General features: G+C 46.6%; 1 protein-coding gene across 1 annotated transcript in view; it reads left to right on the top strand.

The window, feature by feature from the left end:
* AKT2 (AKT serine/threonine kinase 2) overlaps positions 1–14,896 on the top strand; it is a 1,087,541-nt gene that overhangs the window by 298,238 nt on the left and 774,407 nt on the right. Inside the window, exon 4 of the mRNA XM_069644479.1 lies at positions 711–822. Coding sequence (XP_069500580.1) covers positions 711–822 — 112 coding nt within the window. The remainder of the gene's footprint in view (positions 1–710; positions 823–14,896) is intronic.

Genomic DNA, 14,896 nt, shown 5'->3' with positions numbered 1-14,896 from the left:
TGGATAGAAGGCGAATAAGTAGAGATCCTGGCCCTGGGCTCTGTCGGCTCTCGACAGGCTCAGGACAGGAAGTGCCTTATGGTGTGTGCCTTATGGTGTGGGCCTGCTTATCGCCTGCCGGCGCGGAATTGGCAGAATAAAGGCAGTGGTAACCAATCAGGCGAGAGGGCTGATCTTAGCCTTTCACTTCAAGATCGTCACTTAAACTGTTTCAATAAAATCACCCTCACTAATACCGACTAATTGTAACCCTAATTCTGCTTTCTCAGTCTACCAATTGGATTAACATGCATGCAAAGTTGCAGAAACATTCCACTTTAAATCATCTCTGCTGGTCTTTCTCAAAAACACTCCCAGTTCCTCTAACCTTTTCCCCATTCCCACCCACTTTTTCTGTTTTTCTTTTCATCCACAGACCAAGGTCTGGAATCTCACCGGCAGGTGAGCCACTGCACCAGCAAATGAACAATCCTTTACTGTGAAATCAGTAGTGTCGTGATCTTGCACACGATAAATTATTTCCAACATAACATGTTTGGCATATGCCCTGTTGTGATATCCATTGAGGGTGCAAACAGTGCTTTGTAAAACATTGTAAATAACCAAATTTCCTTTGTAATTGTGTGAAGTTCTAAACATTCAAATTATGTGTTCAGTGTTTTATCTGTGAAGATGTTTAAGTTGCTTAGATGTGCACTTGTCTGTTTCAGAATGCCAGCTAATGAAGACCGAGCGGCCGAGGCCGAACACATTTGTGATACGGTGTTTGCAGTGGACAACCGTTATAGAAAGGACGTTTCATGTAGATTCTACAGAGGAACGGTAGGAGATAATCCTCTGAAATGTGTCCTTCAAAAGACTGACCCTGCTAGTATTTCTTTTTTTTTCCTGGTCAGTGGTGGAAAATGTCCTTTATTTATGAAGTAGCACATAAATAAATGGTTCTGCAACTGTGTTACCAAGAAACCTTGTACTTTTAGTATGACGGGGGTTTGAATAGTAGTTTCTTTGAAGGTTGCTCCATGGGAAAATGGAAAACAAGTTTCAAAGACTGAGGCATTTTAGAAAGCTTTGTTGGCTCAAGCTGTTTAGTTACAATGATTGCTTAAATTGCCTTCAGTGAATGGCTTTCGTTGTAGTAACTTGACAGTCTCTAATGCATGTAGATTCTTCTTTCTCCCTTATGCACACACAGTGACTTGTTCCACTGCTGTTCGTCTTTGATCAGACTGCCCAAGTTAACTAACACACGTTGAGCTATGGTACAGCCAGTAACCCCAGATCATCCTGCTATTCCAAGGGCAGCTGACATCGGAGTCATCCGGTCCTGAGGATCTCATGACAAATTAATCTGACCTCCCATTGAAAGCTAGGTTAGATCTGTGAAAAGTGAATTTGTATTTAGTCACATTAAAATGAGCTTTCAGAGGAAAATGTAAATGCGTATATTGAAGATGTTGCACGATGTAGCAGTTGCGATCTGAGCAGACTTGGTTCAGCATCGGTATTAGTATTCAGAAAACGTATTAGCACCCGGGGTGGGGGTGCAGCTAATCCGGTTTTGCAGAACGTGGGCTGAAATCTCTGATCTCAGTCTGCGTTCTACAGAACCGCAGACTGCCTCCTGTTAGGGAGAATTCTCTGTTTAGGCTGAATTTCCTAACCTAGTGAGTCCCCCAGCAGCTTTGCTGGATTTTCGGGGTTTATTATTTTTTCTCCTGCCAAGAGTGAGACTCTTTTACCCTCACTCTTGGACATGATTTGAGTGTGTTCCCTTGACTCTAGATGTGTTTAATGGGCTATGGGATTCTTTTACTCCATAGGGCTTCATGTGTTTTTGTGATGTGTGTTACACAGCACCCTCAGTGCAGTAACACAGGGATGTCCTAGTGACCCCCCAGTATAGACTCCATACCCTGGGACTGACTACTGTCTCCCAGGGCATGTAAAGTCACCATTGACTTTACTAGTCTTGAATTCTGAACAGAACCAGTACCAACCATCATATTGTGGACATACTGGCCGGGGCAATTCGATTTCCCCGGGGTCTGTTAGTCGAGGGGGCACGTCTCTGTCCCCCCTGATCGAGTTTTTGGCTGGTGGCAGTGGATACTACTTTTTATATTCAACCGCGAATATTTCTCTATGGGATTTTCCCATTGTTCGAGGCTACTATCTTTATTTATTTAATTACGATAGCCTCGAACATACCGCCGGTTTATTTATTATTAATTCTCCGGTTGGTATTTTTTGCCAAAACTCGGTTCTAAAATGGCGTTTGTGTTCTCTTCTGTGACTCCAACCTAAGTCAAGCCCTTTGTTCCACTTTTTTGGCGGGCTTCTCTACAGAAGCCCTCCAAGTGGTGCCACTCTGTCTGGGGTACTTAGGAGGGGTGGAGGGGGATTTAGGCACCCTGGACTGAGTTGCCTAGGCAACTCAAGTCGCACTCTGTCCTGATTGGCCCAAGTGGTGAGCTGGCCGGCTCACCACTTAGCATGTTTGCGTGACAGCTAGGCTGAGTGAGTGGGGGTTTTCTGCATAAAAGCAGGGCTTTGGGGACTGGAACTTCAGAAGTCGCCACAGGACCTAAGAATCCGACGAGGGAGAAGCTGAGCCGACTTGCCACGACGACACCACCGGTGGAGCCTTGCTGAACCGTCTCACCACTTTTCCCAACGACAGAGGAGATCTCCCGCCAGAGTCTTCTTCCTTTGACTGGTGGGGATAACCAGTTTCACCGTCTTTTCGTCTTCCCGACGCATCTCATGGCCGCCTTGCCTGTGCCAAGCACCCCGGCAACCGGAATACCACATTTTACCACGAAATAAAGGGTAATACCTTTAACCGGAAAACTCTGCGGCTGGTTTTTTTCCTGGCAGTGCAACGACCTTCATCTTTCCTCCAAGTCGAGATCTTCTCTTCCTCTGGACGACGCCGAGACTTGCACACGCTGCCAGGAACAACTGCCACCGCTGGAGGATCCTTCCCACTTAAGGTACCATGTTCCACCTGGCTTCCCTTGCCACCGACTGTACGGGGTAGATTTAGCCCCTGGCTTTCGAACCTGGGTTAGCCTGGGACACACTGGCTAAACTTTTCTGAGCCTCTCTAAACTCTTTTCAAACTCTCTGCAAGACTTTCAAAGCCTAGAGTAACTGTGTGATCTTGGGCGCATTTGTGCTCTGCTTTCTCTAAAAGTGGGCCCAGCCTATGGACTTTGGCTCACACTTTTGCTCTTCTGCCTTGCTAAAAGTGTTCCTAAATCTTAGAGTGGTGTATCTTCACATATTCTGCCTTTTTCCCTCCCTTTTCATGAATTTATTGGAGTGCCATCTATAGTTAAGCGCTCACCTCTGTCTGGAAATAAGTGGTGTTAACTAAGACTTGTCTGATAAGGAATAAGGGGTGTATATATCATAATAGTAACTGTGTTTAGAGTGTTTTACAATAAGAGTGCTGGAGTGTTTCAAACAGTGTGTTTTTAAATAAATAATTATATACTTTGATACCAAAGCTCTGGTCAGTGTTTGCTTGTGCTATTGTGTCTGAGGGCCTATTGCGCATACTTTGCATACTGCCTAACTGTTCTTGAGGGAAGTCTGACTGCTCAGCCACAGCTACACAGCTACTGCTCAGCCATCTAAGCCCCCCCACCGCCTCCCCAGCCCTCGTAACTTTCTTTTTTTTTTTTTTACGCCCTTCCCACTTACCCAACTGTTGCGGTGGTGGCGTGGTCTGTCGCCGCAGCCTCCCTTTTCCCGGCCACCATGGTGGTAGAAGAGGAGCTCCATACGAAGCCCCGCCTTCCATAACGTTGGCGGCCATCTTGGTCAAGTATTTTCCTTCATTCTACAGGACACGCACGGTGTGCCGTTCAATGAAGGTAAATATTATCTCTTTTTTTAAGCACCCCAGGTCACTGCTTTGATAACCCGGGGTGCTAATGGCGTTAATCCAGAATCGCTTCACTCTGGCTGATCTTGGGCTGCCTGACTGTCTGTCCCACCCCACCCCCCCAAACCCTCTTGTTTCAGCCCTTAGAACGGGGATTAACGCTATAATATTTGTGTGCAGAATATCAAACAGTTTTTTATTTTTAAATTGAATCCTGATCTGCTTTTTATTGATCTTTCCAATTGAAATCCAAATAAACCATCAAGAAAGCATATTGTGCTATACTAATGTAAGAAAGGTGAGGAATAAGATGGCATGAAGTAGTTGTGGTTCATTCCATAGATGTTTGCACCTAATACATACCTTCAATCTCGGATCACTGAAGATACTGACACTTTAAGGCAGATTAGTTACTTTTGTACATGAAGGTAGTTTGTATCCTCTTATTTTCTGCTGCATAGAAAATGGATCTCTGGCATGGACAGAACCTTTGTTGCACATTTTTTGCTGTTTTTTCTATTTTGTTTTCCTGTGCCCCCCGACCCCATACCCTCCCACTTGAAAGAATTTGTTGCAGGAATGGCAGGCTTTCTTTTTATTTTTCTTCAGTTTCTCATTTTGTACTCCGTATCATGCTGCCGCTGTTAGATACATGAGTTTTCGAATGGATTGTGTCCTTCCACGAATTCCTCATGCAGTGTCGATGTCTCTCGAGGGTTGCTGTCGAGCGTCGACATCATCCGCAGTATAAAGGGCTTCAGCCGTGCCCGTTGGCTTCAGTTCTGTTTTTCCGACAAAGCTTTTGCTTTGTGTGTAGGAAAATGGCGCTTCAGTCTTTCGACAATGTCTTCTTCATCGAATCCTTCTACACCCAAAACTGGCTTTAAAAAGTGGCAGAAATGCGGGAAGAAAATGTCTATTACTGACTCCCATCGAGTTTGCGTCTACTGCTTGGGTCCGCACCAGTTGACGAATGTGGTTCCTGTCAAGTCATGACCAACAACGCTCTCAAGGAACGAAGGGGTAAATTGGCGCTGGGGGAGGAATCCTCCAAGTACTCTTCCAGAAAAATTGAAAGACTCCGTTGAATCTAGTGGAAAATCCTGATGTAAATCGACGAAATCTAGGTCGAGGAGTCGGTCTTGAAAATCTTCTTCGAAGAAGAGGCATCACCGATCTCCGTCGTCTTCTTCGTCATCCTAATTGGGGGTTAGATAATGTCCATCAGAGCCTCGATGATGCAAATCTTTGAGAAGGTGGCCCAGACCCCCTTGAAGAGATTGCGTGAAGACCATGCCCCGGCTCATTCGAAAAGTGACGGAGGGAGGTCAGACACAAGATGCTCTAAATCCAGCCAAAAATAGTCAAGGGTGTTGTCGAGAGAAACGTCTCCAACACCTCTTAAGAAAAGTAAAACGGGCCTACTGATGCATCAACCGGAGGCAACACCAGACAAAATGGCATCTGGTACCAAACCGCCTTCGAGGTTGGTGTTGAAGGTCTCCTCGACGCATCTGTCAAAGTCTTACTCGACGCCAGTATTGAGGACAGCGTCAACGGCTTTCTCAGCGGCGCTTACATCCAAGGCTCCTTTTGACCGTGTTGCCGCCTTTCTCGAGGTCAACGCTGATTCCAGCACTGATATCGATGGCATTGTCAAAGCCAAGGTCTATGCCTCCACAATCCACTGGTAACATGTTTCACCCTGTGCCTAGGGAAGACTTTTTCAAGTCTATGGCTTCTATTTACGAGGAACAATCCTCTGAAGAGGAGACTTCCCCTTCCGGGGTAAAATATGGTACAAGTGATGTTCCTGAGGAACTAATTGATCCTCACTCAAATGGCTGACCTCTATGAATGTCTGCAAACAGCTAGTGGTCTAGACACGTCTCCTGAATTGGAATTTGATAAACCTGACCCTGCTGACCATGCAAACTCTGGATATAGGAATCTTATGAATAGAGTGGTAGAAGTCATGGGGCGGAATAGAAATTACCCCGTTTACGAGTAAGACGACATCAGACATTCTCACTGGAAGTCCTCAAATGCATCCTGTGCTTCCTTTTCACACCGCCCTTCAGAAGAAGGTTATGGCCACAGGAAAACGCACACGCACGCACGCGCGCAGACACACACACACTCTCTTGGCAGCGTCAGGAAGCAGGGTCCTGGAAGGGGAGACTGGCCTCGCCCGCAGGAGAGCAGGGACCTTCACCAGATAACTCATCTCTTCCACTGAGGAAGGGCAGGAGCCCCGTAACTGCCAGCCTAGATCCCCCCCCAATCACTGAGTATCAGAGCCGTGCACGGGGCGCATCGACATCCACATTCCACAAGACGAGACAGCTAGAAAGCAAGGATCACTGATCCACAAAATCTCTGGTAATTCAATTAACCTTTGTACTTGTTAGTGTGTACAATCCTCGTCTCAAGATAGCCACCGCATATATCCCTTTTGTGCTGCCGCAGGCTACTGCTTCCTACTTGCTTGTTTGGATCTCTGATTGTTTCGGAGACATTGCGGGACCGGAGGCAGAAGCTAGCTGCAACATTGCAAGGGCCGCTCTTACAAGGGCCTGTCTACGGCAGGCCGGCGTGGTTGTGAAGGGGCGGTATCCTCCTCATTCCAACAAGCTTATTCTCGCTCACCCCCTACTCGAATTATACTACAGACCAGTTTACATTACCTGTAAGTAAAACAGGCTGTATAGCATGAAAAACATTTGGATGATATAACTATGAACATATTGCTCTTTGTGTATTATCATTCAGTGTTAGAGAATGAGTATCCCCTCACCATACTCAATACGAATATTCTTGATCTTTATACCTGTTCAGGACTACACTACCTTAAGATGCATAGGAATGACTTATGACGGCTATGATTACAATGCCAGGGCTAAATCACTACACGTTCTAGGAATTGTCTGGAATATATCGCCCGTTTTATTGCTACTCTCGCTAGGATATGTTATAATGTATGTAACAAAATATTTGTACGCCATCCACTATCCCTCAATTCAAACTACTATGTACCCGTCCACGAAGAGTTGAAATATTTGTACGCCATCCACTATCCCTCAATTCAAACTACTATGTACCCGTCCACGAAGAGTTGCAAATGAACATAATAGGACTTTAATAGTACATTTAGTAACTGTATAACATACCTAGAGGTAATCGCTAGTGCAACCAAGCAATCTAGGCCATCCCATGTTTTGTTGAACTACCTATCCTGTCTCAGAACGGCTGTATTAGCAAGTTGTTAGTTATACTGCAAATCCACTACCAAAAAGTAGTTATGCCAGCCTGGTTTACTCTCACCATGGTTCCTTTTTGCATTATACCCTTTGATTTGCCATGCACAGGTTCTCATTTCCTCGCCCACTTAAACGGTCCCAGTAGGCCAGCGTGCCCCAGACACTATCCTATCCCATTCCTCCCCAATATAAACCCATTCAATCCCTGCCATAACCAGAATAATCCCTCTGCGGATTTGAGTAGCAGCCTAAATACTATATCTTTCCCCATCCCATGCAGTCTAACCATGAATAACAAGCCCATAAGGAACTCCTATCTGAGTTCCCGCCCCCCTTCACCCAGTCATCATATAATATTTCATGTGTTGCTTTCATTCTTTGATTGTCTATGGCCATGGGGGCAGGTTGGCTGGTGGGGGTGTTATACAACCAGGATATGGCAGAGGGATTTCGGTCGTTTAAGCTGTGAGCATTGTAATTAGACATCTCAGGTGGGGACAGTGTGTTATTTTGCCTTTTACCCTTTGGCTCTCCATCTTGTGAGATGACAACATTGGATGGCGTAGTATAGTAGCCCCACACAAGTTTAGTTCCGTCCCATATCAAAAAATCACCTTCCCTTGTAGCGGCATTGACACTTGCAGTTGTATTGGTCCCAGTAGTTGTGTTGTTCCCTCCCCCCTCGTTCATCTCGATAGAGATGAACGCTATGAACCAATATGTAACCAGACCAAACATCAATATAAAAAACAATACAATGCACGCAGATAGTCCACATTCATACGAATATATGCATTTCTTAATTAACCACTCTCTAATTCTAGTAAATCTATCCGTTGCAGGCTGCCCGTTAGATGCCATGGAAGCTCCTGTTTAAGATATAAAAGTGCATTGAGTGCATACATGTAAACATTTTGCTAGCACCATCAGTGCCAATATACATGTGACGGGGAATGGAAGCGGGTGGGAATACGAGGAGGGGTATTCACAGACAAGGGTGTGTACAAACTTATAATTTGGCATTCCATCAAATATATATATATATATATATATATATATATATATATATATATATATATATATATATATACCCAACAAGGTAAAAGTTAAAAAATGATCCCCTTTTTTTTTTTTTTTTTGTATCAGTTGTGCATTTATTCAAGTTTAGTACCAACACATACACACAAGTTCATATTCAGTCATTCTGCTCACTTGCAGCGTTTGCTGTTGTCTGTGCCTCCTCATCTACCTCCTCTTGTACGTTGCTATATGCCTTCCGTACATCGGTCAAGTGCACCCAGTACCTCAACCCTTTGACCTTTACTGCCGTGGGCGTGCAAAATATTACTTCGTATGGGCCTTGGAATCGTGGTGCATTCCACCGACGCACCAAGCTTCTGACATAAATCCAGTCGCCTGGCATTAGCTGTAGCTGTTGCCCTGGCTCCGTGACAGCGCCTGTTACATTTCCCTCTTCTCTAGTGAAGGGAGGGGAGAGTTGCTTTGATATCACGCGCGCTGCCCTTGTCAATTTCTTTAAATAATCTGTGAACTCATCTCCCAATATCGCGGCGCTTCTGTGAGCGTCTGAGTGTTCGCGCAGTGGCGAGTGTGCTGTGTTCATCCGTCTCCCAGTCACGATCTTGTGCGGGGACAAATGGTGGTCTTTGCTTGGCTGATTCCTTAATTCGAATAGCGCAAGGGGTAGGCAGTTAATCCAATTCTTTTTTAATGAGAAGCATAGTTTTGATAACCTGCCCTTCAACAGTCCGTTCATCTTTTCTACTACGCCATTACTTTGAGGATGATAAATTGAACATAATTTATGTTTTATTCCCAACAATGTAGTTACTTCCTTAAAAAGTTCATTCACAAAAGGAGTGCCGTTGTCTGAGCGAATCACGTCACAAATTCCCCAGCGCGGGAACACTTCCCTTACTAGGAACTTGGCGGCGCTCTTGGCATCGGGTCGTGCTCAGGGTCCTGCTTCCACCCACCTCGAAAATGGGCACACAACCACGATCATGTACCGTGCGCCATTACATCTTTCCCCCATATCTGCATAATCTATATGCAGTTCTTTGAATGGGCCAATGGGTTTAGGTATTGTACCCCGGAGAGTGCGTAATGTCATTCCTGAATTGTATATTTGGCATGTTGTACATTCCATTGCCAATCGAGACACATGCTCCTGGAGACAGGGCACGAACCATTCTTCCTGTATTTCTGCTGCGATGTGCTGTTTGGTGTTATGTGCAGGGAAGTGTAGCTGTTGAAATGCAATTTCTAATAGCTGGATTGGCATTACCACTTTCCCCGAGTTATTTTGCCGCCACAGCAGGTCTGTTCCTGACTTGCTGCACCCTCGTTTTGTCCACATTAATTTTTCCTCTGCACTGGCTCCTTCCTGTAACTCTATTATTTGTGATATGGGCATCATATTATATCCTTCTGGGGGCTCTTCGCTCCTCTTGTTCTTAAGCATGTACTCACCTGTGTCATTTTTCTGAAAATAGGAAGCCTCCTTGGCGGCAGCGTCCGCTGCCGCGTTCCCTAAAGACACAACATCTGTGTTGGATGTATGTGCTTGGCACTTTACTATTGCTACTGCTGTAGGGTTTTGCAGGGCCTCAATTAACTCTTTCAACAATTCTGCATGCTGTACTGGTGTTCCGTCTGCCCGCCTAAATCCCCTACGCCCCCATCTTGCTAGGCCTCCATGTACTGTCGTTGTCATGTAAGCTGAGTCCGTGTATATTGTCACTGCACAACCCTTTGCTGCATGTAGTGCTTCTATGAGCGCAATCAGTTCTGCTGCCTGTGCGGAGTAATGTGATGGGAGACGGTATTTTACCAGTGTTTCATACTCACCGTCTTCTAACCTCACCACTGCCATGCCAACGTGTTTTTCTCCCGTGTCCACGTCAATTGATGCGGACCCATCCACAAAGTACACTTCCCCCTCGCTTAGAGCGTTCTCACACACCACTGTCTCCTCCCCTCTTTCTCCTGTATAGGTTGCGCATTTGTGGTTCTGCATGTCTTCGAGCGTGCACGCTTCTATAATGAATGTGGCGGGGTTCACTGTCTTGCATCTCACTATATGGATGTTGGCACTGGACAGTATAATCTCGTAGGCGGTCGCCCGCTGTGTGGTCAGTGTGCTTTTTGATCTCTCGAGTATTGCAAATAATGAATGTTCCACAAACAATGTCACAGGGCAGCCCATTACTATTGTGGCACTTTTTTCAATCGCGAATGCGGCTGCAGCGAGTGATTGCTCGCACGCGAAATGGCCCTGCATCACGGCATCTAAAGTGCCACTATAGTAAGCCAATGGCTTGTGTCCTAAGGACGTTTTTTGTGTCAGGACTGCTGTCATCAGTGTTTCTTTGCAGTGTGAGAATAGGTAAAACTCGCGTCCATAATCAGGGTTTGCGAGTACTGGGGCGCTTGAAATCAACTCTTTTAGTGTTTGGAAAGAGGAACTCATCTCTTCCGTCCATTCCATCTTCCTGTTCTCCTGTTGGGCCACCTTTAACGCTTGTAATAGGGGCCTGGTGTATGCCGCATAATCTAATATCCATGCTCGGCAGTAATTGCACATTCCCAAAAATTTCTGCATATCTTTTACTGTTGTGGGTTCACCTACTGATCTTATGGCTTCTACTCTGTCTGGTATTATTCTTTTCCCATCTTTTGAAATCAACTGTCCTAGGTACAGGACCTCTGTCAGGCAGTATTGTAGCTTTCCCTTGTCCACTTTGTACCCCTTGTTGGCCAGCAAAGTCAATAATGTTATGGAATCTGTTCTGCATTTCTCTTCGTTTTGTGCGCAGACTAGTAAATCGTCTACGTACTGAATAATGGTGCTCTCAACTGATAGGTTTCCTAGGTCTTCATGTAATACGCGATTGAAGATGCTCGGGCTCTCGCAGTAACCCTGTGGTAACCTGCAATGTTCATATCTTTTACCCCCCAGTGTGAAGGCGGTAAGGTATCTACTCTCTTCAGCCAGGGGTATGGAGAAAAATGCGTTTTTTCAAATCTACTACTGTGAAATGTGATGCCTCTTTCGGGATGCTGCATAGTATTGATGCCGGGTTAGGGACTAGAGGGAACTCCTTCTGTATTACATCATTGAGGGGGCGTAAGTCCTGTATCATCCTCCAAGACCCCCCTTTTGCTTTTTTGATTGGATAAATACAAGTGTTACATGGGGAGTTTGAAGGCACTATTATCCCTTGTGCTAGTAGGGCATTTATTGTCTCTTTTATCCCTTCTTCAGCTTCACGAGACAAAGGATACTGTTTAACTCGTGGTAAAATTGCTCCTTGCTTTAGCTTTATTACCACAGGCTGTACTCCATGCAACAGTCCCACATCATGGGGGCCTGTTGTCCATAAGTTGTTTGGTACGAGCCTCATGTCATCATCAAAAAAGGACGGTGGTGCTCCTACCACTGTCATCAATTGGACGGGGGTCTCCCTTGCTTGTATTAAAATGTCACAGGGCATCGCTATTTCCATTACTATCTCACCATCCCCTTCCGTGTCTGAAAAGAGATCCTCATCTGTTACCTCTCGTAGGGCGATGTTGGCGTTTGTGCACAGCACTGTGCGCCACTCACACCCTTCCTCGTCCACTCCAATCACAGCGATCCTTTTCGCTGACACTTGTACAGCGTGCAAGTCTAATGATACCACTGATCCTGGTGCTGTGTTGGAACACACTATGGGGCGGAAGAGGAACTCCGCCGGAATCCTCCAGTCCATGCTTCTTAGCTCGGGAATTATGAGGGCCAGAGTCTTCAGCCCTTTGATAAACATTTCCTCATTTTGTGGCAGCCCTCGTATTTCTTGCGTGGTTGTGTAGGCTTGCACTACCAACATCGCACGCAAGGGGCATATCCCGGGTGTGGAACACACTATCCCTCTCTCGGTAAATGATATGGTCATGTTGAGTTTACTCAGGAGATCCCTCCCTAGTAAGTTAATTGGGGAATGTTCGTAATACAATAAGGGTGCCTTCACAGTCTTACCCCCCACTGTTACATCCAAAGCTTCTGTGTAAGGAACTTCAACTACAGCCCCAGAGAACCCCTGCGTCTCTAATTTCCTGTTAGATAACGGGAATCGGCCTTCTCTGATACATGATTTCTCCGCTCCCGAATCAACCATGAATATAAACTGCTTGTCTCCTATCTGCGCCCCTGCCAATGGTTCCTCTGCTGCATTGTAGGTGGTGGATAGAACTGGACACGCAAGTGTTCTCTGTGGGCTGTCCTATGCGGGGTATCTCGTCGCCCCTCCCTCACTAAAGACATTCCCTGAAACTACCGACATGCCGCTGTAAGGTGCTGGCGCGGGGGCCCCGTTTGCTGTTGTCGCGAAAGGGTTACCTGGCGTGTATTGCATACTGTCATTGTTTTGGGGGTGGTTCTGTGTCCTATACTGGTGTCCCTGTTGCTGGCCCGTGGTACCCTGGCCGGGGTTCCTTAGTTGCTGCTGTCCCATTGGGAGACCATATGGGCTTCCCGGGTGTGGATGACCATAATTCTCCTCCTCTTGGAACCCATTGTTTTGTCTACTTCTGCACTCCCTGGAGTAATGTCCCCATCGTCCACAGTTCCAGCAACTCCCCTGGGGGCCCCTGGGACCCTGGCATCCATTTCCTCCCATTCCCCCATACCCCTGTCCGCCTCCTCTCCGGCCCCTGTACCCACCTCGTCCCCCTCGAGGGGTCCACTCTTGCCACTGCGGACTTCCACCTTGCTCGTGCTCAGTCCACTGCCGCTGTGCTGTTCCTGCCCAATTAGTCGCCACCCTTCCTTGGAGTGCTATCAGCCTCTCCTCCTCATCATCTCCCTCTCTACTGTGTGGGAGCGCGGCTACTGCTGCTGCAACCTTCACTAACTTTGACTGTACTAACTTCGCCTCGTCTGCCAATCTTTTCTGCGCCACCTCCTTCTCCCTCTCCTTGATTCGTTTACAATGGTGTACTATTATGCTCTGAATTTCTGGCCATCCCTTTGCTTCAATACCTGCTATCTTGTCAAGCGCCTTCTGCACTTCCTTTGGGAGCCCTCTCTTTATAATAAAATAAAATAAAGATGTCGATTGATACCAGGGCGTGCCCGTTTCTGCTCTCCACATCTCTTGGACCCGAAAAATGTAATCCATAGCCTCCTCCCCGTCATTCATTGTACACTGCATCACTGACTGCAAGTCCGGTGTGTCTGGGAATGTTTCGCGTAAGGCATCCCACACCCTGGCACGCACTGTGTTAAAGGAGGCCCCATCATGGCGGTCACAGTCTAGCGTTACTCCCGGGAAACCGGGCTTAACCCATACCCTTTCAGCCTGATCGCCCACTGCTGATACGAGTAGACTTTTCACATCTCCTATGGCTAGGGGTACCCCGGCAGTATGTTTCTCAAAGGCATATATCCACTTACTTGCCCCCCCTGACAACGGGGGCAATAGCTTTAATAAATTGGCTTTATCCATCTGCGCCCATGGGATATAGTTAGGCCTCCCTCCTCCCCGGTGTATCAATGGGAGCTGTAGCCTTCCCTTTGTCGTGCCGTCCGGACCCGTTTTGGCTGCTGATGTTCCCAGTGATGCCATTTTTCCCACTCTGTTCCTTAGTCGCCCCGTCCACTCATCATCCAGGGTTCTCAGTGAACACGAACCTTCCTCTCCTTCGCTTCCCCCTCCCATCGCCATACTAAACCTGTCGCTTTCTTCTACTTCATCCCTTATATCACACAGCAAGTCCTCTCTAATTCCCCCAAGCCTTTCTTCGCTCACAACATCTCCCTCTCTGGGCCCTACTTCTATTATTCGAGTTGGTTCTTCCTCAATTCTGAACAGAATCTCGCCCTTTTTCCACCCCTCTTCGGGCTTTCTATTTTCACCTGGCGCTCCGGACGTACGCCCTGATCTAGTTGCATCTAGTGCTGTTCGGTCGCATATGTCTTTTATCCTCGAGAGCTCATTCTTTGCTATCGTCAGTCTTGATTCTAAATCATCTGTGAGCTTCTCTATATCTACCCTTTGTGCGCCTGCCTGGGCTCGCTCCCTCATGCTTTCATATGGCGGAGGTGCCGTGGGGCGGTGGGGTGTATCATCTTTAGGGGGAGGTATGTAAGTGGGGTCACTGTACCCCTCTGCGGGCACAGGCTTCTTTATTATCGGGTACAAACTTATTACCTCTGCTGGTGGCGTTACACTTGAGCCTTCTCTGACATCTCTTTGTATTAGTAATGGATTGTCTGTGGTGGACGGGAGATCAGCATTTAGTGCTGGTGTCTTAGGCGGTGGTATCTCTTCAAATAACCTCCAAAGATCTAATATTTCCCTCCTATTTTGCAGCTGCTTTCCTTTGTATTTTAGAAAAATGCATGTGGCCACCGTATCCAGGACACTTTTATCAAACGACCCTCCCTCGGGCCAAATCTGAGGTAACCCCTCCCCCTTTAGCTCGGTCACCCATTGGTCGTGATATTTTTTAATCCGCTCCACGTATCCCGGGAGATTCTTACAAATATGTGATAAGGGTGTTTCAGCCCCCATCTCTGTGCCCTCCTAGTGCTGGTGTGTCTCAGTGTGTTTGCAACTACAATGTAAATGTAGTATCAATATTATTCTTTATATTTTACTTCACATTCAATGTTGGGTCCCTTTGGGCTCTTCCCCTCCCTGACTGCACAATACAAAACTGGCCGTACACAATGTCT

The sequence above is a fragment of the Ambystoma mexicanum genome, chromosome 2p (genome assembly GCF_040938575.1).
Source record: "Ambystoma mexicanum isolate Mex_15411 chromosome 2p, UKY_AmexF1_1, whole genome shotgun sequence".
Classification (NCBI taxonomy): Eukaryota; Metazoa; Chordata; class Amphibia; order Caudata; family Ambystomatidae; genus Ambystoma; species Ambystoma mexicanum.
Note: the sequence above shows the minus strand (reverse complement) of the source record. Positions and strands in the feature narration are given on the sequence as shown.